The sequence below is a fragment of the Dendrobates tinctorius genome, unplaced genomic scaffold (assembly GCF_039654945.1).
Source record: "Dendrobates tinctorius isolate UK_male_01 unplaced genomic scaffold, ASM3965494v1 ptg000017l, whole genome shotgun sequence".
NCBI classification, from domain to species: Eukaryota; Metazoa; Chordata; class Amphibia; order Anura; family Dendrobatidae; genus Dendrobates; species Dendrobates tinctorius.
In genome coordinates, this window is record NW_027361685.1 from 1,302,552 (window position 1) to 1,328,611 (window position 26,060).

General features: G+C 43.8%; 2 protein-coding genes and 1 long non-coding RNA gene across 3 annotated transcripts in view; 1 reads left to right on the plus strand and 2 right to left on the minus strand.

Annotated features, from left to right (window-relative positions):
• Positions 1-4,285, plus strand: part of LOC141082235 (uncharacterized) — a 51,541-nt gene extending 47,256 nt beyond the window's left edge. Inside the window, exon 4 of the mRNA XM_073566174.1 lies at positions 3,314-4,285. Within this exon, the coding sequence (XP_073422275.1) occupies positions 3,314-4,248 (935 nt within the window). The 3' untranslated portion in view covers positions 4,249-4,285. The remainder of the gene's footprint in view (positions 1-3,313) is intronic.
• The window catches only part of LOC141082237 (uncharacterized), a 266,254-nt gene that overhangs the window by 128,249 nt on the left and 111,945 nt on the right, over positions 1-26,060 (minus strand). The window lies entirely within an intron of this gene.
• Positions 13,163-25,208, minus strand: LOC141082236 (uncharacterized). Its single transcript, XR_012230476.1, has 3 exons — positions 24,940-25,208; positions 14,753-14,906; positions 13,163-14,664 (listed from the first exon to the last, which is right to left on the minus strand). It is a non-coding gene; the product is annotated as an uncharacterized lncRNA (long non-coding RNA).

The following is a 26,060-nucleotide window of genomic DNA, read 5'->3' on the forward strand; positions in this document are numbered from 1 at the left end:
CCAGATTTATACAAGAATATGGAAGAAATTCCTACAGTTTCATACAGCACCTCATCCAACAGAAGTCCCGATAGTTCCTATCCTAGAATTTCTACAGAGAGGGAAGGACTTGGGCCTGGCAGTAAACACACTGAAAGTTCAGGTGTCCGTGTTAGGGGCACTGTACGGCCATAATATAGCAGGAAATAAGTGGATATCACGATTCATTACAGCTTGCGAACGGATAACTCCAGTTCACATACCTGCAATCCCCGCATGGGACTTAAATCTGGTCTTAGATGCCCTGACGGAAGAACCCTTTGAGCCAATAGACACGATATCCCTCAAATACTTGTCACTCAAGACAGTCCTCTCAGTAGCACTGACATCTGCTAGAAGAGTGGGTGATATCCAGGCCCTGTCCATAGATCCATCCTTTTTTCAGGTATACCAGGATAGATTAATATTAAAGCCAGACCCCTCATACCTGCCTAAGGTATCAACAAAATACCATAGATCTCAAGAGATACTTCTTCCAACCTTCTTTGAAGATCCCTCCACTCTAGAGGAGCGGAAATTCCACACTTTGGACGTCAGAAGAACTGTCCTAAAATATATTGCGAGGTCCAGGAGTTGGATGCTGTGTAGGGCTCTGTTCGTATCTTTTCAGGGCTGTAAAAAAGGGTATGGAGTCACGAAGAGCACCATTTCCCGATGGATCAGGGATGCCATTCGCTTAGCCTACTCCGCAAAAAATGAAGATCCTCTGGAAGGCATCAGAGCTCATTCCACTAGAGCAATGGCGACCTCCTGGGCCGAGAGGGGAGACGTTCCAATTGAAACCATATGTAAGGCGACAATTTGGTCATCTCCTTCTACCTTCTATAATCACTATAGACTTGACCTTTCATCAACTTCTGACCTAAGCTTTGGCAGGACTGTCCTTGGCACGGTGGTCCCACCCAGGTGATGGTCTCTGGAATCTCTCCAGTGGGTGCTGTCATGGCGAAGGGTAAAAAGCCGGATTACTTACCGGTAATGCTCTTTTAATGAGTCCTCGACAGCACCCGCTCACTTCCCCCCCTGTTAAATATATCGATAATAAAGTATATCTGCTAAAGATGAATAAAAGACATTGCCTAATCCTTGGCAGTCCTCCTGGTACTCTGAAATGCAAAACTGAGGAGGAAAGGCGGACCGCCCCTTTTATCTTTCCTGTAGGGTTTCCTGTTCCAAATGGGGCGGATCTGATACCTCCAGTGGGTGCTGTCGCGGACTCATTAAAAGAGCATTACCGGTAAGTAATTCGGCTTATCAGCTCCCAAACGATTTTTCCCGATGTCCCCAGATAAGTAGGGCATCCTGGTGGGTTTAGTTGGCTATCTTTCCCCTCATAAATGCGAAAAACTAATGTGTATCCGGTTGAAGTCTCGCACAATTTATAGAGCTTTATTCCGAACCTTGCCCTCTTAGTAATAAATTACTTGAGGTGCAGTCCTCCTTTGAATTTTACAAGGGAAATGTTATCTGCTGGGGTGTAAAGCTTTAAGAACTTTTCTGTCAAGTCTTCGATGATGGGTGTGATTTTGAATAGTCTGTCATGTTCAGGGACATTTCTGGGCAAGCATTGACTATTGTTGTTAAAATGCCAAAATCTCATGAGCATTTCATAACGGGTCCTAGGAAGAACAGCAGAAAACATAGGGGTGGCTTGAACAGGGCGGTTGGACCAATAGGACAGAATGCTCGTTTTTTTAACAAGCCCCATAGCGAATGTAAATCCTAAAAATGTTTTCCATTCTAGGACATTAGTTGGTGTCCATAAATTTGACCTAGCACAATAGGATCGTGGATTCTGGCTGATGAATTGGGATGATGATTATTATTATTTATTTATATAGCACCATTGGTTCCATGGTGCTGTACATGAGAAGGTGTTACATACAAATTACAGATATCACTTACAGTAAACAAACTTACAATGACAGACTGATACAGAGGCAAGAGGACCCGGCCCTTTCGTGCTTACATACTACGGGATGGTGGGGAAGGAGACAGTAGGTTGGTGGGTTGCAGCAGTTCTGGTGTTGGTTGAGGCGATATCTCCGGTAGTGGTGAGGAGGTAGCGGGGTCATTGCAGGCTGTAAGCTTTATTGAAGAGGTGGGTTTTCAGGTTCCGTCTGAAGAATCCGAATGTGGTTGATAGTCGGATATGTTGGGGCAAAGAATTCCAGAGGATGGGGGATATTCAGGAGAAGTCTTGGAGGCGGTTGGGTGAGGAGGAGCGACATAAATATATAAATTTGTAGACTAATATGCTCTAGCAAGCTATCTGTCACAAACAAATTAAAAAAAGAATTGGTCCAAAATTTTCCAACTCCACATTTATACCAGGAATGACCTTAAAATTAGGGATGAATGGATTAGCCAAATCTGAAGCCTCCTATCTAGGAAATGCTACATCAAGAGGCAAAGCCCCTTGGACTTTGGTGTGCGCCAATTCACGAGCACTAGGGACAGCGCTAGTACTGAGCATTGTTCCCTGAGTTGGAGACATTTCTCCAGAAGCGCTATTTGTCCTTCTTGTTGTACTGGTCCTTGTGTGTGAGGATGGACCAGAATCACTGCTCATTTCTGAGCTATCACTGTCGCTGCTACTACAGTAAAGCCCTCGAAATCCAAATCGCCATCTGACACTGCACTTTCTTCGCTGTCCGAACATAAAAGTGCATAAGCCTCCTCTGCACTATAATACTGATGGGCCATTTTATTCATTTTTATTTTTATTTTACGGAAATAGAAAACTCTGACATGACCAAATTATTGGGGAGACAATTGAGAAAAGCCTAATTCTTTAGAATAAACCCTAACTTTAGCCTTACATTAACCCTAACTTTAGCCTAACAGTAACCCTAACCCTAATTTTAGCCTAACAGTAACCCAACTTTAGCCTAACAGTAACCATTACTTTAGCCCCTAACCGTAACTAGCATTATATGTAACCTGCCCTATTTGTTTTTCTATTGACAGATGATGGACCTGATTGAGGACTTGTTTTTTGTGAGATGAGAATTGGTATTATTTTCACCTACATAACATTGATTGGTTTCTTTATATTTTACATTTGGGAGGCAGAATTAACAAACAGTTGAACACCACACACTACTGGCTCATCCAACAAGGTTTTCTATTAGACTGTGAACTGTCATTGTCTTGGTAAATAATTAAAGTTCTTTACATAGCTTGCCATTTTTATCGTCAGTTTAAGTAGAAATGTTCAAAAATATAAAACTCAAGGTTATTTTATTAAAAAAATTGTTTTTTATCTTAGCAGAGGACTGCACCAGGAGATCAGAGGGACAGCTGACATCTTCAATTTTTAATTCTGATGATCTTGAGATCCTACAAGATACAACGGAAGTGATTGCTATTACTCCAGATATATCATCATCCATTCACAGCAAAGATCTGTCATCCGATCCTATGAAACAGGTCCCATCTTCTGATTCTTTACTTACTACTAAGGAAAATCAAAGTCACAAAAGAGGCATTAAAAAACAAACTGCTCCTAAAGCAAAGAAGTCATTTTCATGTTCAGAATGTGAGAAATGTTTTAACCGGAAATCCGATTTGGTTAATCACCATGCAACTCACACAGGGGAGAAGCTTTTTTCCTGTTCAGAATGTGGGAAATGTTTTAACCAGAAAGGGAATCTTGATAAACACCAGAGAATCCACACAGGAGAGAAGCCTTTTTCCTGTTCAGAATGTGGGAAATGTTTTAACCGGAAAGAGCATCTTACTAGTCACCAGAGAACTCACACAGGAGAGAAGCCTTTTTCCTGTTCAGAATGTGGCAAATGTTTTAACCGGAAAGAGCATCTTATTAGTCACCAGAGAACTCACACTGCAGAGAGGCCATATTCATGTTCAGAATGTGGGAAATGTTTTAAATTGAAAATAAGTCTTAATATCCATAAAAAAACCCACACAGGGGAGAAGCCTTTTCCCTGTTCAGAATGTGGGAAATGTTTTAACCGGAAATCACAATTGGTTTATCACTATAGAACTCACACAGGGGAGAAGCCTTTTCCCTGTTCAGAATGTGGGAAATGTTTTATCCGGAAATCAGATTTGGTTATTCACCATAGAACTCACACAGGGGAGAAGCCTTTTTCATGTTCAGAATGTGGGAAATGTTTTAAAAGGAAAATAAGTCTTGATAGCCATCAAATAACCCACACAGGGGAGAAGCCTTTTTCCTGTTGAGAATGTGGGAAATGTTTTAACAATAAATCAGCTTGTGTTAAGCACCAGGGAATCCACACAGGAGTAAAACCTTTTTCATGTTCAGAATGTGGGAAATGTTTTAACAATAAATCAAATTGTGTTAATCACCAGAGAATCCACACAGGAGTAAAACCTTTTTCATGTTCAGAATGTGGGAAATGTTATAACAATAAATCAGATTGTGTTAAGCACCAGAGAACTCACTCAGCAGAGAAGCCATATTCATGTTCGGAATGTGGGAAATGTTTTAAATGGAAAATAAGTCTTGATAGCCATCAAAGAACTCACACAGGGGAGAAGCCTTTTTCCTGTTAATGTGGGAAATATTTTAACCAGAAAGCGCTTCTTGATCGCCATCAGAGCAGTCACACAGAGGAGAAACCTTTTTCATGTTCAGAATGTGGGAAATGTTTTAACAATAAATCAGATTGTGTTAAGCACCAGAGAACTCACACAGCAGAGAAGCCATATTCATGTTCAGAATGTGGGAAATGTTTTAAATGGAAAATAAGTCTTGATAGCCATCAAAGAACTCACACAGAGGAGAAGCCTTTTTCCTGTTAATGTGGGAAATATTTTAAACAGAAAGCGCTTCTTGTTAGACATCAGAGCAGTCACACAGAGGGGGCCATAACTTTTATGGAGCAGCATATGGGGCATATTATTCTATGGAGCATCTTATGGGACCTTTATTAACCTTTGTGCAGCATTATATGGGGCGTATTTTGTATGGAGCATCTTAAGAGGCCATCATGAACTGTATGGAGCATTATACGGGGCTCCTGATTCAATATGGATATTCAAAAACATTTAACCTACTGATGTCTCAATTAATTTTACTTTTATTGGTATATATTTTTATTTTTGAAATTTACCAGTAGCTGCTGCATTTTCCACCCTAGGCTTATACGCAAGTCAATAAGTTTTCCCAGTTTTTTGTGGCAAAGTTAGGGGGGTCGACTTATACTCGGGTCGGCTTATACTCAAGTATACAGTATATGGTAATTAGCCGTGCAGGCAAATTGTCCTAGACTAAACTCAGTTTTCAGATGGCCCAATATGTACCACTCAGGGAAAACTTACCTGCTCCAAAGATCATTAGCAGCTTCTAACTAATGGCCATGCTGCGGTCTGTCAAGGAATGAGTGCAATATCGTTATAAAGACTAGAGATATGTGCAGTCATAATGTCTGGGAGATCTGTGCCATTATTTAGTATGAATATGGAAATTATCTCTGAAAGGTAAGTGTTCCCTGAGCGGTATATACTGTATTTTCACATACTATCTATTCCTGACACTGGAGGGGCTTATAAACTTGCAAAGTATATAGTTTGAAGTCTGGGGTCGGCCAATATGGGGCTAGTTTTCTGACTGTTTCGGATAACATGATACATGATTTTAGGGTTTTCTTCATCTAGTCCCACTTGAATATACTTCAGTATTAAATAGTCTCCTGATGAATGAATGAATCCAATGAATATTCATTTCTCTTGAGTAGCGGCACAAGTGACCGCCGGCAGCAGCAGGAAGCCGGTGGCTGACACTGCGCGCTACTGAAGAGGAAGGAATACTCGCTGCTCTCTGTGCGCACAGTCCTGGTGAGTACTCCGGCAGCTGTGCTCTGCTTGTGATCAACGCATGACATCCCTGCCAAGCACTGCTTACAAGCATAAAGCAGTTGCTGAAACCGGAGCAGTACGCAGCGAGGGAGCGCCGGGTAGGTAAGTGTAATTTTTTTTATGTTTTCTGATTGGGGCCAGAATACGGATGGGGCCCTGCATACCAGGATAGGGATGAGGGGGCCAAGTGTATCAGGATGGGGGTGAGGATACCATAGATACCAGGATAGGGGTTATTAAGTACAGAGTTGACCACATTTTTTGCTTTAATTTTGTTCCTAATTTCCTGCTCTAAAACCTAGGTGTGTCTTATAGTCCATACGGAATATTTTTTTTTTCTCAGTGAACTCATTCCTCATGTTTGGCCTCATTAAAATAAAAACACTCATACTCCGCTGGCGTGCCGGCTCCACTTCAGCGGTGTTGAGACTCACTGTCCCGGGGCTTATGTGAGGTTCTCACATCACACGAGCCCTGCACCCAATCAGCGGCAGCTTCACTGTTCCTTCGGATGTATTGAACATGAAGCCAGGGCTGCGGCTGCTCTCTGATGGCCAGATGATGCTTGATTTGTCCTAAGGTGGGGACAGTGACGTCAGCGCTGATTGGGCACAGGGCTCACATGACGTAACAACCTCAAAAGAGCCAAGAACACAAGTGCCGACACCACTGAAACGGTGCCAGCATGGGAGGTTTGTATAAGTGTTTTAATTCTAACAGGACCAAACATGAGGAATGAGAAGGGGTTGTCCAACTAGTTGTCAACCTTTTTATCAAAAATCCCACACAGGGAAAAGTGTCATTATTATACCGAGAGTGTGAGAAATGAATTACAGGAAAATCGTATTTCATTGACCTTCAAAAATAAATCAGACGAGGAGAACCTATATATATTATTCACAAATTGTACAAAAACATGATGCACGCGGCGTGCATTCAAGGATGGAATATTGTATGGGAGTTTTATAGGATAAATTCAAGGTGAGAATATTATATGGGAGTTTTATAGGATAAATTCAAGGTGAGAATATTATATGGGAGTTTTATAGAATAAATTCAAGGTGAGAATATTATATGGGAGTTTTATAGGATAAATTCAAGGTGAAAATATTATATGGGAGTTTTATAGGATAAATTCAAGGTGAGAATATTATATGGGAGTTTTATAGGATAAATTCAAGGTGAGAATATTATATGGGAGTTTTATAGAATAAATTCAAGGTGAGAATATTATATGGGAGTTTTATAGGATAAATTCAAGGTGAGAATATTATATGGGAGTTTTATAGGATAAATTCAAGGTGAGAATATTATATGGGAGTTTTATAGAATAAATTCAAGGTGAGAATATTATACGGGAGTTTTATAGGATAAATTCAAGGTGAGAATATTATATGGGAGTTTTATAGGATAAATTCAAGGTGAGAATATTATACGGGAGTTTTATAGGATAAATTCAAGGTGAGAATATTATATGGGAGTTTTATAGAATAAATTCAAGGTGAGAATATTATATGGGAGTTTTATAGGATAAACCAAATACCAACAGAAAATAAACGACCCAAAACAAACATCAGTAAAAATAACTCCTCTTTATTAGGTAAAGTATAAAAGAATTGCGCCATTTTCCGATACCCGTCATATCTACATTTTTCATGATCTTGGGTTGGGTGAAGGCTTATTTTTTGTGTGCCGAGCTGACGTTTTTAATGATACCATTTTGAAGCAGATACAATCTTTTGATCACCCGTTATTGCATTTTAATGCAATGTTGCGGCGATCATAAAGACGTAATTCTGGCGTTTTGGATTTTTCTCGTTACGCCGTTTAGCGATCGGGTTAATTCTTTTTTTATATTGATAGATCAAGCGATTCTGAATTAGGTGATACCAAATACAAGTATGTGTATGTTTTTTCTTTGTATTGTTTTGTTTTGAATGGGGCGAAAGGGGGGTGATTCGAACTTTTATATATTTTTAATATATTTTTAAAAACATTTTTTTACTTTTGTCATTGTGAAGACATACAGCATTGTATCTTAATTAGCCAGACGACTATTTTTAGCAAATGAAGAATAATAGAATGTACCTGTATGTTGGCTTTCAAATTTAAGTGTTGATTTCTGGTTGGTCAAGAAAACAGAGTTTTGTTTGTGTAAGCCGGTAATATTGAGTTTTGTTGTGCCCTTATCCTTGATCACTAGTGATGTCTACTGATATGCTAATTATGCATTGTGTTATGGAGCCAGTTTCTTGACTTATAAAGCAAAGAGGGAAAAACTATGCAAATATTTTAAATAATCAAGTAATGCTACTTGATCTCACCTCCATTCTTACCCTTTATGTAAATACTGAATGAGGGACACTTCTTAAGTCTAAAAATAGGTTACATGCCTCTGTATAAAGAGTAAAGAGACAGAGAGAAACAGCCAAAGAGATTCTGCCAAGACATCCATGCATCCCAAAAGGACAAGAGACAGGATGGCAGCCATTTATCATCATGGCTCCATTATGAGGGACACGGATCTATGATTCTACAGGAAACAACCTAGGGGTTTTCAACCTCGGTTGGAAGAATACAGATCTGCTCCATTGACCATCGCTGAAACATGGATACGTTTGGAGACAGGTTGTGGACCTCAGATCAACTGGCCTTGTACCTTATGTGGACTCAATAACCTGTCATCTTCCTACACTTGTCATTACCTCCTCTCTGAGTGTGTGCCACAGGTGGAGTAGCGCCCCTGGAAGATCTGAAGTCACAGCAGCTATTATCCCGACAGGTCAGTGGAAGGGTGAGAGTCTGTAATGTGCCCCATCTTGGGTATTTTGATGGGACTGTTCTATGTGTTATTTGCCTGTTTTGTGGTACAATAAAGCATTGTCACACTTTTACCCTCCCCTTGTGTTGTCTGAGTAGCGTTTTGCCCACGTTAAAAGGATAGCAGGAATTCGTCAGGACGATCCCTGTGCCATGCGGTTTTGGCTAGCGGTCCAGACCGCCTGCTGACCCCCCCATGTCTCCACAGGCATGCTTCAATAGTGTCCATGGGAGACTAGAAGCTGTCATAACCCAATCGGCTCTGCTACATAGAGGCGATGACCAGATCTCCTGTATGTAGCAGAGTTGCTCACTTGCTATGAGCACCGACCAATGGGCAGCACTCATAGGATCTGGCAGTGACAACCATAGAGGTCTGTTGGAGACCTCTGGCTGTCATGCCAACCCAATGGTGACCCGCGATCATGTGACAGGGTCACCGATGGGTGGAATTTCCGGTCCATCATGTGCCGGAAAAAATGTGGGCTCAGTGCCGGGGCCCACATCAAAGGGAGGGAGTCCGACATCAGCGTACATTTACACCCCATGTCAGAAAGGGGTTAAATGGGATTGTTTTTACAGAGACAGAAGTGGTAATCAATCATGTATACATACAAATAATTACAGAAATACACAGCTTCTAATGGTAAATAGTATAGAGTTACCACAAGAAAATATAATTTGTGTAAATCATGTGTAGATATAAAAATTCAGGCAAATGTCAGATGTAGCGCCATCTAGTGGCCATGTGCAGAAGTGCCATCATAGAGTAACATGTATCCTAAGAGAGCGTCACTATCAAGGTGGAGATGAGATAAGTGCACCGTATTTATTGAGTGTAAGATAAATCCATACATAGATATATGTAAGCGGATTGTAGATCTATCACTGGATATCAGTGTATAAGGGGAATAGATCCTGTGCACTTATAGATGAATAGCTTATATAATGAGAGGACACAGAGCAAAGGGTATAAATAGTGAGAGAATAAAGAGCTGACAGCGCATTACATCCCTGGAGTACAGAGAGGAGATATAAAGTGCAGCCAGTGCTATATGGGATATCCCAGGAATACAGCACAGCCCATATAGTGTAAAGGAGGAACCATCCTAACAAGAGATGGAGATTACAGATCCTACAGACGACATGCCGGGAGTGTACAGAGAAAGATGGCAGATTCACCACTATTCCCTCTTACCGGCGTTTCGCCCCGTCAGCTTCCTCAGAGGGTACGGATAAGTGTTTCCAACACACCAAGGTCCTGCACTAATCCAGGCAAGGGGAGTAACTCTGGGGTAAAGTGGGGGTGTTCCTAAAGGAATTGGGGCTGTTCCCTGGTCACATCTATGGACCACATGATTGAGTCGGCCATTGTCAGCCAATCACATTGGTGGTTATTGTTTATACCGGCCCTTTCCTGTCCAGGGTCGTGTTATTGGCGTGACACCTAATAGTGGTGGGGACATACCCCTGATGGCTTATTGGTGTAAACCGAACGACCTGGGGCAAATGCCAATCAGAGGTCACAGGGAGCGAGTATACCCCACGTGGGTACAGGCATCTGTGACACCCCCGGGTGGTGTGTCACGTGCGGGATCCAGGAAACAGCGTCACATGCCATCCCGGGTAACTCCGCCTCTGGGCACCTCTGATTGGATGGTGTCACCGAGGGGAGTGACCGGAATGACGCTGGATGGACTCGTTGCCATGGAGACCGGATGGGCCCACACCACGTGAGCATTCAGCATCCCCAGTGAAGCAGAAGGATCAGGATGAAAACCTGTTGGTAAGACCAAGATGAATAATGCTGCATAGCGCCATCTGGTAGCGATCAGTCAGGTGAAGTGATAGTGAGGGGGGTCCGGAAACAAAACAATGCAGGTGAAAAGAGCCAAATGTGACCCCACCAAGTGACCAGTGAGAGTGCAACTGTGCAACGGGTAAGAAAAGAGAATAAACAGTGATATGGTAAAGATATAAAGAGAAAAGCAGCTTAATAACAGTGATGATAATAAAATCTATGGGAAGTGTTTGTGGTGAAGTGTATACACTCCTAGAAATGTTTCCTCTACAATATAGAGATATAAATGATCAGTATTAGGACGTGTAACAAAGAGGAATCTGTTATTTTATAGAGAGAATGTAACGAGCGATAAATGACGGGAATAATGCCGACAAAAGGAGATTGGATCCTCCACCGTATCATGTTGGGGACAAAGTCTAGCTCTCCTCCAAATTCATCCGGTTGAAACTGCCCTCCTACAAGTTGGGACCACGCTACATCAGTCCGTTTGAAATTCTTGGGCGTATCAACGAAGTCGCCTACAAATTGAGGTTGCCTGCTTCGCTCCGGGTCCCGAACACCTTTCACGTCTCCCTCCTGAAACCTGTGGCACTGAATCGTTTCCATTCCTTGCCTGATCCTGGTCCTCAGCCGGTGGGTGCCGATGATGTCTTTGAAGTGCAGGACATTCTCGCTATGAAGAGGGTTAGAGGTAGGACATTCTTTCTTGTTGATTGGAAGGGCTTTGGTCCTGAGGAGAGATCCTGGGAGCCTCGGGAGAATATCAATGCTCCCCGTATCCGCAAGAGATTTCTTGCTAATCTCCGGGAGGGCGGCTTAGGGGAGGGGGTACTGTTACACCGCTCCATCATACCCGGCCTCCGCTCCCATGCCGCAGCCGGCCTCCGATCCCATGCCGCAGCCTCTCTCCTCCCGACGGCCACGGCGGTCACTTCTGACGGGCGTGCGGCCGACACCATCTCTGTATGCAATGCGCATGCGCCATAGGCCACGGCCGAGCCTCCCTTCTGCTTCTTGTGCTCCCGCTGTGCCCTGACCCGGATGCACCTTCGGACCAATGGCAGACCAGACGGGGCCATATAAGGCTGCTTCCCCCTGAGGGAGGCGCCTGATCGTTGTGTTACCTTGCACACTGGGCCCTGCTTCCTCCTGTGCTCTCTGCATCCTCTCAGTTCCGTCCCCGATGTTTCCTGCAGCAGCCTCGCAGCTCTGTCTCTCGTGTTCCCTGCATTATACTCCAGTCCTGCTCCTGTGTTCCAGTTCCATCCCACTCCAGTCCTGCTCCAGCGTTCCTGTTCCATCCCACTCCAGTCCTGTTCCAGCGTTCCTGTTCCTTCCTACTCCAGTCCTGCTCCTGTGTTCCAGTTCCATCCTACTCCAGTCCTGTTCCTGTGTTCCTGTTCCATCCTACTCCAGTCCTGTTCCTGTGTTCCAGTCCCATCCTACTCCAGTCCTGCACCAGCGTTCCTGTAACATCCTACTCCAGTCCTGCCTCCGGTGTTCCTGCTCCATCCAACTATCCATAATCCTACAGTCCTACTTCAGTCCTGTCTCCTGTGTTCCGCTCCAGATATCTCTCCATATTCCAGCCTTATAGCCTACGCTTCAGTCCCGCACTCCTACTCCAGTCCATTCTGAGCCGCCCCTCTCGGTACCGGCTACCGTGGCACTTGAACCCCTGGGCCTGCTCCTAACGGTCCCTGTATAGGGGTCGGTTCAACCTGGCAGCTCGCCCGGGACCCCTCGGTGCCACGGTCCAGAGGGTCCACTCCTGGAGATTCCGGCTCCTGACCATCCACGCTAACATATGTACTGAATATCACTTAGTCATTGTGCGACCAAATATATGTGTGTTAGTAGATCTGAATCACTAACAAGTTTGGTATGTATGTACCTGGTCTTTTGTTAATTTGTGCATTCTAAAATGTTCCATTTCTGTTGTTCTTCAGCTTCCTGTCCACTGGCCTGTCTTATGCCGCCCTCCACCATGACTTTCTCATTGGAAGATCTACCATTTCTGGCATAGTCAGGTCGACATGTAGTCAATTATGGTCAAGACTACATCAACTCGTCATGCCCTAGCCCAGGATGGAAGACTGGTTGAGGATATCAAGGGACTTTGAGGAGGAATGCCAGTTTCCTAATTGTATTGGGGCCCTTGATGGCAAACATATCCGGGTGCGTAAGCCGCCGAACTCTGGCTCCCAATTCTTCAATTATAAACAATACTTTTCTGTTGTATTGTTGGCTCTGGCCGACCCTCAATGCAAGTTTATAATTCTTGACATTGGGGCCTATGGAAAGACGGGAGACTCTAGAGTCTTCAATACTTCCATTATGGGTCGGCGGCTATGCACCAACCAGTTGGATCTACCACCAGTATGCCAGCTACCAGGCTCCACTCAAGAATCAGTCCCTTATGTCCTTTTGGCAGATGAGGCATTTCAGTTAAGGCGCAATGTCATGAGGCCATATCCCCGGCGCAACCTGGACCACGGCGCATAATTTTTAACTTGCGCCTATCACGTGCTCGGCGACTGGTGGAGTGTTCCTTTGGCATTCTTTGTGCCAAATGGCGGGTACTCCAGTCTGCCATTCAGCTGAGTGAACAAAATGTTAATGAAGTAGTTAAAGCCTGTGTCATTCTTCATAACTTCACCAGGATACATGATTGTTCCTCCTCTGCTGGGGTTGTGCGTAGGCCGGACAATGTGCGTAGGGCGAGACCACATATCACCCCTCAACGTAGACCACTCTCTGGGCTCAAAGTGCGTGATATTTTCACAAATTACTTTATGTCACCTGAGGGGGAATCTTCTTGGCAAGAGCATGCTGTGACTATGTTATAATTTTTTGGTTTATGTCTGTCTAAATGTATATATTTAAACCCCTTATGATTCTATGACTGTTTAATTGCATTGGTAAGCGTATGTTAGTATGCTGACACCTTTTTTTAGAATTGAGACCGAGACGTAAAATGTAGTAGACAAATGTTTACTTTTGCCTTTTTTTTTTTAAAGAAAAACATATTATTGCCATATGATAAATGTGGCAATGGGCCAAATTGGCCTTTGTAAAGATGTGAAAATTGGGTACAAATAACACTTTCTGACATATTAAACAACCACAAAACCATTAGGCAATACCAAAATGGCAACAATATAAATTTTGGTAGGTTGGGGTAGGAGAAGGCGGAAGACCAGCCTGTGTTTGCTGCTGGCTACTTTGCCCAACTTGGCCATCGCCCTGTGTGGGGGCATACTGTTGCCCATGATGTGGGTAGTGTACTGCCTCCTGGGATTGTGGTTGGTACTGGCCAGAGTGATACTGGAGAGGGGCCTCTTGTTGGGGCTGGTAGGCCCGTGTCTCATACCCACCAAAATAGCCATGTCGTACCCAACCAGGTTGGGACCAGCCTCCAACACTGGGTGGGAACAAGTGGCCATATTGGTGAGGTTGGCTAGAGCCAGACATATGTGGCTGCTGTTGGAAAGGTTGGGTAGGGGGAGGAAGGGGGTGAGGTGTAGGCCCATGTATTTGAGGATCATCAGAGCCTGCTTGAGCAAGCATGTGTGTGGGGTGTCTAAGGCACATCAGATTTCTGGGTGAAAGCTGCCACCTCTCCAGATATTCAAATAACTCATATGGGGTGTGTGCTTGCATCAAGCAGGATCTGAAAACATCCTCGAATACATAGCCTCACCTCACGGGAAAAGGCACGAAGATAAAGGGCTAGGCTGCATGAGTATGCCTCCTCGCCATCATCATTATTGAATCAAGCCAGATAGTTCAGTGCCCCTGTGTCAACATTGGTACGGGTATCTTGGGCAGAGATATGGCGCCTTCTTCTTCCTCGCTGGGATGGTCCAGCAGGCTGTGGGGAGCCCCGGATCTGGGCAGTTGGGCTGCTGCTGATGTTGCCCTGCTCCTCCTGTATGGCTGATGGTGCAGCAGCAGACGGTCCTGCTTGTGGATGTGGTCCTGGTGGTGGGGTTTGTGGTGCAGGCACTGGGTTTTCCTGAGAGGAATCTTCACCCATGCTTCTTCGAGGGGGAGAAGATGGGCCAGCCACCTCATCCCCTACAGACCGAGGATCTATGATGGGCTCGGTATCTGAGCCAGTTCCTCTCTCCGTAAGGTTGGACCGAGTTCTGTTATGAAATAGAACAGAGCCATAAATAAATCATTTTTTTGGCCCTGTAAAGTATCTGTGTAATGTGGTGTGAGGTATCTACTTACGGTCTCAGATCCAGAATAGGGGCGAGGAAGGAGAGGCGGTCATAATAGATATATTTCCTCTTTATGTGGCCCGCATCACCACTCCTAGACCGCTGCTGACGTTCCCGCCTGTATTGGTCGCGGATGCTGCGCCAGCGTCTCATCACATCTTCTACTGCAATGTGACAGGAAATATTCTCAATTTCACATATTTGCTAGGTCAAATTTGCTACCAGTAGCCTAGGCATGTGGCCTTCTAGGGTGTGCTTTCTACCCAGGGTGGCATATATAATTGGGGCATCCAGGCCAGATACACAGGGTCACAATAGTTCAGGTATCAAGTAATTACACTTAATAACTTGGTTGGCTAGGAGGATGAGGAGCTTGTGGTCTGGGCCAAATTATGGCAGTGTGTAAAATAATGCGTATTCTTGTAAAATACTCAGGACTAGTTACCAGATAAAAATATAGTGGTTTATTTGGATTCTTCCATCAAAGAAAAGATTATTACAGAAAAACATAAAAAATAGGTGAAAGAGAGATTGTCCATTAGTTCATAGCAAAGCAACATGTATTCTTTATCTGGGATCCCACAGGCAAATGGCGTCTGTCTCTGTTCGGCTTCTCACGTAGCAAAGTTACATTCCAGCTGTTCGTAATGTCATGGCCCAGCACAGATGACTTCCACACGTCTGTGTCTCATGATGGGGAGGGAGCAAGCAAGCACGACCTCTAGAGTTAGCCATGAATTATATACGTCTCTTAAAGCACGTGGTCTCTATAAATGGAGTTGTCCTCTACCATGAGCCAAGCTTACAAAAATAACCTATGTCGTGTCAGCTAAAGCAATGTACAGAACTGGGTGTAATAAGAAATTAACAGATTATTAATATTTAACAATTCCCCCTTTTGAGGGAGACAGACATTAATTGGAACCCTCAAAATATAACAAGATCTTCTTTCTTCTTTGACAAAATAATTTAATATCAATAATATCAGATTATTGTTATACGTACTCAATGACATAATTCATGTGAATTCATGTTATGGTAAGCCGTGAACAATATTCATATACAATATGTATAATTATACTTCCCTAAGTCTAAATTGAAGCATCTCAGGTCCAGTCATCATCATCTGATGTCATCTGGTCTTCATTTTGATGTTCTTCTGTCTTCTTCTTGATTCTTTTAAAAATACAGTTTTTCTATAGCATATAGATGTTGTAGAAATCGTGTTGTGTAAAAATCAAAGTCCATAAATTCAAATGTTGATAAGAAAACAAAGTCTATAGATGAAATGCAGCTTTAATATCTGTGCAGTGTCACCTTTAAAAACCTGGGCTTACATTGGCTCGCCTTGGATATTTCTGGAATCCTCCATCAGTACTGGTCTTTGAACAGGTGTGACGTCTTTGGTCAGCAAAGCAAGGGTTAAAATGACTCTTCCTTGCTAAACATAGCACCATAACCAGTCCTCAGTCCTAATGCACAGGACACGTCAGGGTTGTAGCTTCCTGACAATTACCTTATTGTTCACCAGCCTTCATCGAAGCTTTACAGGTGATTGGAAACTTCTGGAACTTGGTAAGAATGTGATAACACAGTTCATCTCAGCATCATAGGATCATTGTCCTCTGGTTGTCAGGTTAGACACTTTAATTGTGACTGTCGGTGGTGGATACTGCACTTGTAACTGTCAGTTGTGGATTCTGCACTTGTGGCTGTCAGTGGTGGATACTGCACTTGTAATTGACAGTGAATACTGCACTTGTGACTGTCAGTGGTGGATACTGCACTTGTGACTGTCAGTGGTGGATACTGCACTTGTGGCTGTCAGTGGTGGATACTGCACTTGTGGCTGTCAGTGGTGGATACTGCACTTGTGACTGTCAGTGGTGGATACTGCACTTGTGGCTGTCAGTGGTGGATAGTGCACTTGTGACTGTCAGTGGTGGATACTGCACTTGTGACTGTCAGTGGTGGATACTGCACTTGTGACTGTCAGTGGTGGATACTGCACTTGTGGCTGTCAGTGGTGGATACTGCACTTGTGACTGTCAGTGGTGGATAGTGCACTTGTGACTGTCAGTGGTGGATACTGCACTTGTGACTGTCAGTGGTGGATAGTGCACATGTGACTGTCAGTGGTGGATACTGCACTTGTGACTGTCAGTGGTGGATACTGCACTTGTGACTGTCAGTGGTGAATACTGCACTTGTGACTGTCAGTGGTGGATACTGCCCTTGTGACTGTCAGTGATGGATACTGCACTTGTGACTGTCAGTGGTGGATACTGCACTTGTGGCTGTCAGTGGTGGATACTGCACTTGTGGCTGTCAGTGATGGATACAGCACTTGTGACTGTCAGTGGTGGATACTGCACTTGTGACTGTCAGTGGTGGATACTGCACTTGTGGCTGTCAGTGGTGGATACTGCACTTGTGACTGTCAGTGATGGATACTGCACTTGTGACTGTCAGTGGTGGATACTGCACTTGTGACTGTCAATGATGGATACTGCACTTGTGGCTGTCAGTGGTGGATACTGCACTTGTGGCTGTCAGTGATGGATACTGCACTTGTGACTGTCAGTGGTGGATACTGCACTTGTGGCTGTCAGTGGTGGATACTGCACTTGTGGCTGTCAGTGGTGGATACTGCACTTGTGGCTGTCAGTGATGGATACTGCACTTGTGACTGTCAGTGGTGGATACTGCACTTGTGGCTGTCAGTGGTGGATACTGCACTTGTGAGTAACACAGTCTATTACTCAGAAATCATAGCTTTGTTACCTTCTGGGACTTCTGGATAGCGGCATTCTTCTTCTTGCAACTGATAAGAATCAATTTAGAAATATGAAAAGTCTTTATTAACCCCTTCACTACCAAGGGTGGTTTGCACGTTAACTACCGGGCCAATTTTTACAATTCTGACCACTGTCCCTTTATGAGGTCATAACTCTGAAACGCTTCCGTGGATCCCGGTGATTCTGACATTGTTTTCTCGTGACATATTGTACTTCATGTTAGTGGTAAAATTTCATTCATATATCTTGCGTTTATTTATGAGAAAAACAGAAATTTGGCGAAAATTTTGAAAATTCCGCAATTTTCCAACTTTGAATTTTTATGCCCTTAAATCACAGAGATATGGCACACAAAAAAGTTAATAAGTAACATTTGCCACATGTTTACTTTACATCAGCACAATTTTGGAACCAAAATTTTTATTTGTTAGTAAGATATAAGGGTTAAAAGTTGACCAGCGATCTCTCATTTTTGCAACACCATTTTATTTTTACGGACCACATCACATTTGAAGCCACTTTGAGGGGTCTATATGATAGAAAATACCCAAAAGTGACACCATTCTAAAAACTGCACCCCTTAAGGTGCTTAAAACCACATTCAAGGAGTTTATTAACCCTTCAGGTGCGTCACAGGAATTTTTTGAATATTTAAAAAAAATTAACATTTAACTTTTTTTCACAAAAAAAAATTACTTCAGGTTCAATTTTTTTTATTTTACCAAGTGTAACAGGAGAAATTGGACTGCAAAAATTATTGTGCAATTTGTCCTGAGCACGCTGATACCTGATATGTGGGGGGGAACCACTGTTTCGGTGCATGGCAGAGCTCAGAAGGGAAGGAGCGCCGTTTGACTTTTTCAATGCAAAATTGGCTGGAATTCTGATCGGACGCCATGTCGCATTTGGAGAGCCCCTGATGTACCTAAACAGTGGAAACCCCCCACAAGTGACCCCATTTTTGAAACTAGACCCCCTAAGGAACTTATCTAGATATGTGGTGAGAACTTTGAACCCACAAGGGCTTCACAGAAGTTTATAATGTACAGCGGTACAATTAAAAAGTCATATTTTTTACACAAAATGATCTTTTCACCCCCAATTTTTATTTTCCCAAGGGTAACAGGACCCTAAAAGTTATTGTGCAATTTGTCCTGAGTACGCTGATACCCCATATGTGGGTGTAAATGACTATTTGGGCACATGGCAGAGCTCGGAAGGCAAGCAGCGCCATTTGACTTTTTTGGCTGGAATTGAGATCAGACACCATGTCGCGTTTGGAAAGCCCCTGATGTACCAAAACAGTGTAAACCCCCCACAAATGACCCCATTTTGGAAACTAGACCCCCCAAGGAACTTATCTAGATGTGTGGTGAGAACTTTGAACCCCCAAGTGCTTCACAGAAGTTTATAACGCCCAGGCGTGAAAATAACAAAAAATTTTTTTTCCACAAAAATGATATTTTTGCCCCAAAATTTTTATTTTCCTAAGGGCAACAGGAGAAATAGGACCCCAAAAGTTGTTTTGCAAATTGTCCTGAGTAGGCTGATACCCCATATGAGGGGGTAAAACACTGTTTGGGTGCATGGCAGAGCTTGGAAGGGAAGTAGCACCATTTGACTTTTTCAACGCAGAATTGGCTGGAATTGAGATCAGATGCCATGTTGCGTTTGGAGAGCACCTTATGTGCCCAAATAGTGGAAACCCCAATTCTAACCCTAACCCTAACCCTAGCCCTAACCCTAACCCTAGCCCTAACCCTAGCCTTAGCCCTAACCCTAGCCCTAATGGGAAAATGGAAATAAATACATTTTTTTAATTGTATTATTTTTCCCTAACTAAGGGGGTGATAACGGGGGGTTTGATTTACTATTTATGGCGGTTTTTATGTTTGGCGGCTGTCGCACGCTAAAAGACGCTTTTTATTGTAAAAATAGTTTTTGCATCACCACATTTTGAGAGCTATAATTTTTCCATATTTTGACCCACCGAGTCATGTGAGGTCTTATTTTTTGCGGGACGAGTTGACGCTTTTATTGGTATCATGTTCGGGCACGTGACATTTTTTGATCGATTTTTATTTCGTTTTTTGGGACGCAGAATTTACAAAAACCAGCGTTTCATGAATTTCTTTTGGGTGGTGCGTTTACGCCGTTCCGGGTGCGGTAAAATTTATAATGCGGTTTTATTCTTCGGGTCAGTACGGTTACAGCGATACCTCATTTAGGTTGTTTTTTTATGTTTTGGCGCTTTTATGCAATGAAAACAATTTTATATAAAAAATAATTATTTTTGCATCACTTTATTCTGCGAGCTATAACTTTTTTATTTTTTCACTGATGACGCTGTATGGTGGCTCGTTTTTTGCGGGACAAGATGACGTTTTCAGTGGCACCATGGATATTTATATGCGTCTTTTTGATCGCGCGTTATTGCACTTTTTGTTCGGCGGTATGATAATAAATCATTATTTTTTGCTTTGTTTTTTATTTTTTAAGGGGTTCGCTTAAGGGGTTAACTATTGGGACAGTTTTATAGGGCGGGTCGTTACGGACGCAGCGATACCAAATATGTGTACTTTTATTGTTTTTTGTTTTTTTTATTTCAAAAAAATGAATTTATTGGGGAATATTTTTTTTTTTTTAAATTTATTTGGCGATTTTTTTTAAAATTATTTTTACACTTTTTTTATTTTTTTTTTACTTTATTACAATGTCCCAGGGGGGACATCACTGTCCTGTGACAGATCGCTGATCTGTCACATCACAGATCACTGTGACAGATCAGCGATCTGTCACAGGCACTGCACAGGCTTCCTCATGCCTGCACTTTGCAGGCACTGAGGAAGCCAGCTTCCTGCAGGCCCCCGGAGATCCCCGTCGCCATATTGGATCCGGGGACCTGCAGGAAAGGAGTCCCCCGCAGCAGCGCTGCACATTGCGCTGCCGTGGGGGGCTCAGGGAAGCAAGGAGGGAGCCCTCTCCCTGCCGATGCTTCCCTTTAACCCCCGGTACACCGCGATCGTGTTTGATCGCGGTGTGCAAGGGGTTAACGTGTCGGGGGCGGTCCGTGACTGCCCCTGACACATTGTGCCGGGTGTCAGCTATGATAATTAGCTGACACTCGGCCGCGATCAGCGGCGCTCACCACGTGGGCGCCGCTGATCGCGATGATGTAATATTCCGTCCATGGTAATTAGGTCCATGGTCACATGGACGGAATATTACGTCATTTGTAGGTAAGGGGTTAACATAATTTCAGTATCTTGCTTGAAGTCTTCATTCCCTATTCTATACCAAATCTGGTAATTTTCCTAACCTATAATATCACAGCGTACCATAGCAATCAGTAATATCCATATAATTATTATCAGAATTTGTACCATATATGGATTTCAATGTTTGAAATAATAAAACAATAATAAGTGATAATCAGGGCTGTGGAGTCGGTAAGCCACAGTTGCGACTCCGACTCCGCCTCCTGGATTTTATCAGGCTCCGGCTCCGACTCCGGCTCCGACTCCTTCATAAATGGCCAATTCATAACAACAAATTTACTGTTGTAAAATATTAAACATGGTGCTTATTCAGTTTCTCACCATCATATAAGTAATCAGACCACTTAGAGCAAAAACTACATTTATTAGAATACAATTAGAATATAGCAAATAAGTTTTATAAACTTTTCTAAACTGTAAGTAAATATGCAATAAACACTTTTATGCAGTTAATAAGAAGAAATCTATAAATTTGTCCTCAGAAAAAGTTTTGCCTCTGTCAGATCCTCCTTCATGGATGCCCTCAAATCTGATCTAATTATTTTGAGAGCAGAGAACAACCTCTCTACACTAACTTGTGTTGGTGGCAAAGCAGTAACCACTCGGGCAACATCTCTGACAATGTCAGGATACAGAGGAATCGCTTGTTGCACTGTTATTTTTGATGAACGGTCAAATTTCTCAATTTCTTTTAGTGCACATGAAAAATTCTGCTGAAATGTACTGGCTGTGTTCCTTGATGGGGATGACTCTTATTCTATGCGGGAACGCTTTGCACGGTCCTTGTGATCCAAATATTTTTCAAAATTAAATTCTTCATCAGTTGATGATGAGGGTGAAGATGTGGCAGGACGACCGAATTCTTCTTGTTCCTCCTGACTGTTCTGCAACCCTTTCATCCTTACTGCTATTTCAAACAGAGCTTCTTTTCCTTTACTTAGCTGTTGATCATCTAGAAGAATCCGATGCATTGGGTCTACATAAACAGCTGCCAAAAGAATGTTATTTTGTAATAGTAGCTCCTCTCTCCGTTTCATTGATGTAGCAATGCCACTTGCAATTAACCCTCCTCTTTGGGACAGGCGAAACATCAGGTTCTTCCACTCCTTTAAGAAAATACTTGGAGTTAAGTCCTCTGCTTGTAATTTTTTAGTCACTGTAAATGGGTGCTCTAGCAATTTTTCCAGCTCAGTCACCTGATTCCACTGACTTTCATTTAGCGCCAGTTGAGGGTTAGCCATGTCTACAAGAAAGGTTTTCAGTTCAACCAAGCGCTGAATCATTAAGTACTGCCCCATCGTGTGGCTTGATCAATAATTGCCCCTTTTCCAGCACGTCTCTTCAAAATTGAGTCAACTTTAGGGGTTCTGGCAACAGTAGCCAATTTTGTCACCTTGCCAATCAGTGCAGCAGCATGTCCTTCTTGCAGACTGTCTCTTATAGCCAGCTGTAGCGTATGCACAACACAGCGCATGTGATGAATGAAAGAACATATTGACACAGTTTCAACAAGATCATCTAAACTATCATGTTGCTGTAAATCTGAAGCAACTTCAGTTTGCTCCTCAGTTATAATACTGTGTTCCTCTATTTCAAACATTTCTGTCTCTGTGGACCCAGAATGTTCTTCTAGCTGCTGGTCACCATCATTACTCTCATTCATTAGCTCGGCACGGTGGCTCAGTGGTTAGCGCTGCAGCTTTGCAGCGCTGGGGTCCTGGGTTCGAATCCCACCAAGGACAACATCTGCAAGGAGTTTGTATGTTCTCCCCGTGTTTGCGTGGGTTTCCTCCGGGCACTTTGGTTTCCTCCCACATTCTAAAGACATACTAATAGGGAATTTAGATTGTGAGCCGCATCGGGGACAGTGATGATGATGTGTGCAAAATGTAAAGCGCTGCGGAATATGTTAGCGCTAAATAAAGATTATTATTATTATTAATAGTACTTATCATATTTGAAGCATTGTCAGTTACGACAGAAAGAACTTGCTCTTTTTTAAGTTCATAGTCTTGCAGAACCTTTTCCACCAAGACCTGGAGAAACTCACTGGTGTGATGAGCTTTGGTGTCTTTTACTGCCAATGTCTTGGTAACTATTTCATTTTTGTCACAAACAAATCGGACATTGATGGCAAAATAGTTCACTCTGTGACATGTGCAGGCAACCATTTTAACAAACAGAAAGCGTCCCTTGAGAGTTTTCTTAAGTTCTTCCTTTTGTTTAAAAGCTTCTTCGATTACTAATTTTCTAATACTCTCTCTCTCTCCAGAGAAACACCAAGCTTGCGGGCCATTTCCCCATTCAGACACATAAAAGCTGGTCGTGAAAATAATGAAATAGGCACACTATCCTTTACAACAAGCTCTATGATCTGTTTTTTAAATGTATCTACTGTCATTGTCACAGTAACTTTGTCACTGACAAAATATCTTGCAACTGATGGCTGCAAAGTTCTCTGCTCCTTTGTTTGGCTGGAAGAGCTGGGCACTGGTTCATTGGTTTGGATGCAGTCTTTCTCATCCACTGCTTTCAGTACTTCTGGATGAAAGCGCTGTAAATGTCTCTTTAGATTAGAAGCTCTGGTAGGAGCATTTTTATCTTTGCCTGAATATGCACTCATCTTGGTTTCACAGCATTTGTTTTCGTCTGGATCATTTGTCATACACTGACAGACATAATGTTTTCTATCTTGAGTGATGGTGAAATGTTCAAATACAGCTGATTTAATGTGATGCTTCTTTGACATTCTCAGGTTTTTAATTCTGCATTCCTAATCCAAATGACAATTGTTTTTCCTAAAAACAATTGTACAAAATTATTGCCAGGTCGTACAACTGATATAGTGGTCAGTAATACTGTTATTATTCCTCATGTACTCACAGTTAACTGATGCAAAGTTTGTTGAAAGGATAATACTTCTTACAGTCTTGCTCTTCTGAGTAGCAGGCAGCTGTGAGATGCTTGGAAGATGCACACCTAGTATGATCTAGTCTAGAGGAGGAGCTTTACTACTAAGAATTTGCAACACATTTTCACTTTCAGTTTCATACATTGTAAGTAGGGGGGTTGGGGCAGCATGAGGTTAACCAAGTATAAGATTAGATAAGGGCAGTGGAGAACAGTGACACACAAGAAGTAAGAAATGTCTCTATCTCCAGCAGAACTGCTTATCACTGTTGTTCATAGTTTGATAGAACATATATATTTGAGTAACATTTATAAAATTCATATGAAAGTTCAATTATGAAATATTAATACATTTTTTTTAAAGCTGGAGTCGGAGTCGGTACATTTCTACCGATTCCGACTCCAACCAAAACTAACTCCAACTCCACGACTCCGACTCCACAGCCCTGCTTAGGACGGGTCATCAATGTCTGATCGGTGGGTGCAACACCGCCACTCCCATCACTCGCCTGTCACTGGAGGCTGGAAATGCACACACCCTGCAGCCCTCCAGCACCCGCACCCGCTTACAGCCCATCTCCCACACACCCTGCTCCCCTCTATCACACCCCCCCGCACCCTCCCGCTCCCCTCTTTCACACACCCCCACACCCCTTTATCACACCCCCCCTGCACCCTCTCGCTCCCCTCTATCACACACCCCCTGCACCCTCTCGCTCCCCTCTATCACACACCCCCTGCACCCTCTCGCTCCCCTCTATCACACACCCCCTGCACCCTCTCGCTCCCCTCTATCACACACCCCCTGCACTCTCTTGCTCCCCTCTATCACACACCCCCTGCACCCTCTTGCTCCTCTCTATCACACACCCCCAGCGCCCTCTTGCTCCCCTCTATCACACACCCCCTGCGCCCTCTTGCTCCCCTCTATCGCACACCCCCTGCGCCCTCTCGCTCCCCTCTATCACACACCCCCTGCACCCTCCTGCTCCCCTCTATCACACACCCCCTGCACCCTCTTGCTCCCCTCTATCACACACCCCCTGCGCCCTCTCGCTCCCCTCTATCACACACCCCCTGCGCCCTCTCGCTCCCCTCTATCACAAACCCCCTGCACCCTCCTGCTCCCCTCTATCACACACCCCCTGCACCCTCCTGCTCCCCTCTATCACACCCCCTGTCCTCCCCATGTTCCCTGTTCCCGCCATTACCTCTCACAAGTTTCCGATCTCCTGCAGCTTCCAGCCTGCAAACTCTCTGGCTCCTCCCCCATTGCGCCACATGGTCATGACGTCACCGCAGGTCCTGTACCATCCAGTCACATGTAATGTCTTCCGGTTAGGTGGGGATGTGGCAGACACTGAGGCCCCTGATCATGTGACTCCTGACTCCTCCCCTTCTGTGACCTCATCACAGGTCCTGTGCACACAGAGCAGCCATATATGTGGCAGACGCTCCTGGACCTTCTGCTTTCTGGGTCGGTTCCTCCTGTGAGTCCTAATAACCCTTTCGCTCCCTGTCTTCTCCTTTCTGACAGGACAATATCTGAATTCGGACAGTGTGACCGGAATTTCAGCAATGTGGAAGGAAGAAATGACAATTTTACTGTTTTCCTCACAGAAATGTGACTTTCCCCCAATGTATCATTGTCCTAAAGGTGACAGGAGCGCTGAGGCCGCACAGTGCGCCGTGTCTCCTGAGTGCCGATACCCTACAGGCTCGGGAGGGAAGGGGCGCCATTGTGGCTGGGATAGACGGCGGACGCCGTGTGACGTGTGAAGAGCTCTGACACCAGAACAGCAGAGACCCCACAAGTGGCCCCATGTTACCCCCTCCACCTCTGGGGGCTCATCTAGGGGGCAGGGAGGATTATTAACCCTCAGGGGGTCACAGAATTGTGTAACATTGAGCGGAGGAATGAAATGTTCCCACTAAAATGTCGCTCTGACCCCGAGTCTGTAATTATCACACGGGAGAAGAGGAGAAAACAGAAACCACTTGTTCCACAATTTCCCCTGAGCGCCGATACCCCATAAGGGGCCGGACACTCCTCAGGAGGGAAGGAGCGCCGTCTGACAGGGCAGAGTCTGCTCTTATGGTGTTAGGGGCCATGTCACATTATCAGAGCCCCCAATAAGAGGCGCCATGTTACACCCGCCACCTCTCAATTACTCATCTTTCTCCCAGAATTTTATACCATTGGGCGATGAGGAAAAAATAATTACATTTTACCACAAAAAATAGTTTTCTCCCCAGAGTTTACCTATATACAAGGGGAAATAGGTAAAAACGGCTGCAAAATGTGTCCGACAATTCCCGATGACTGTCCAGC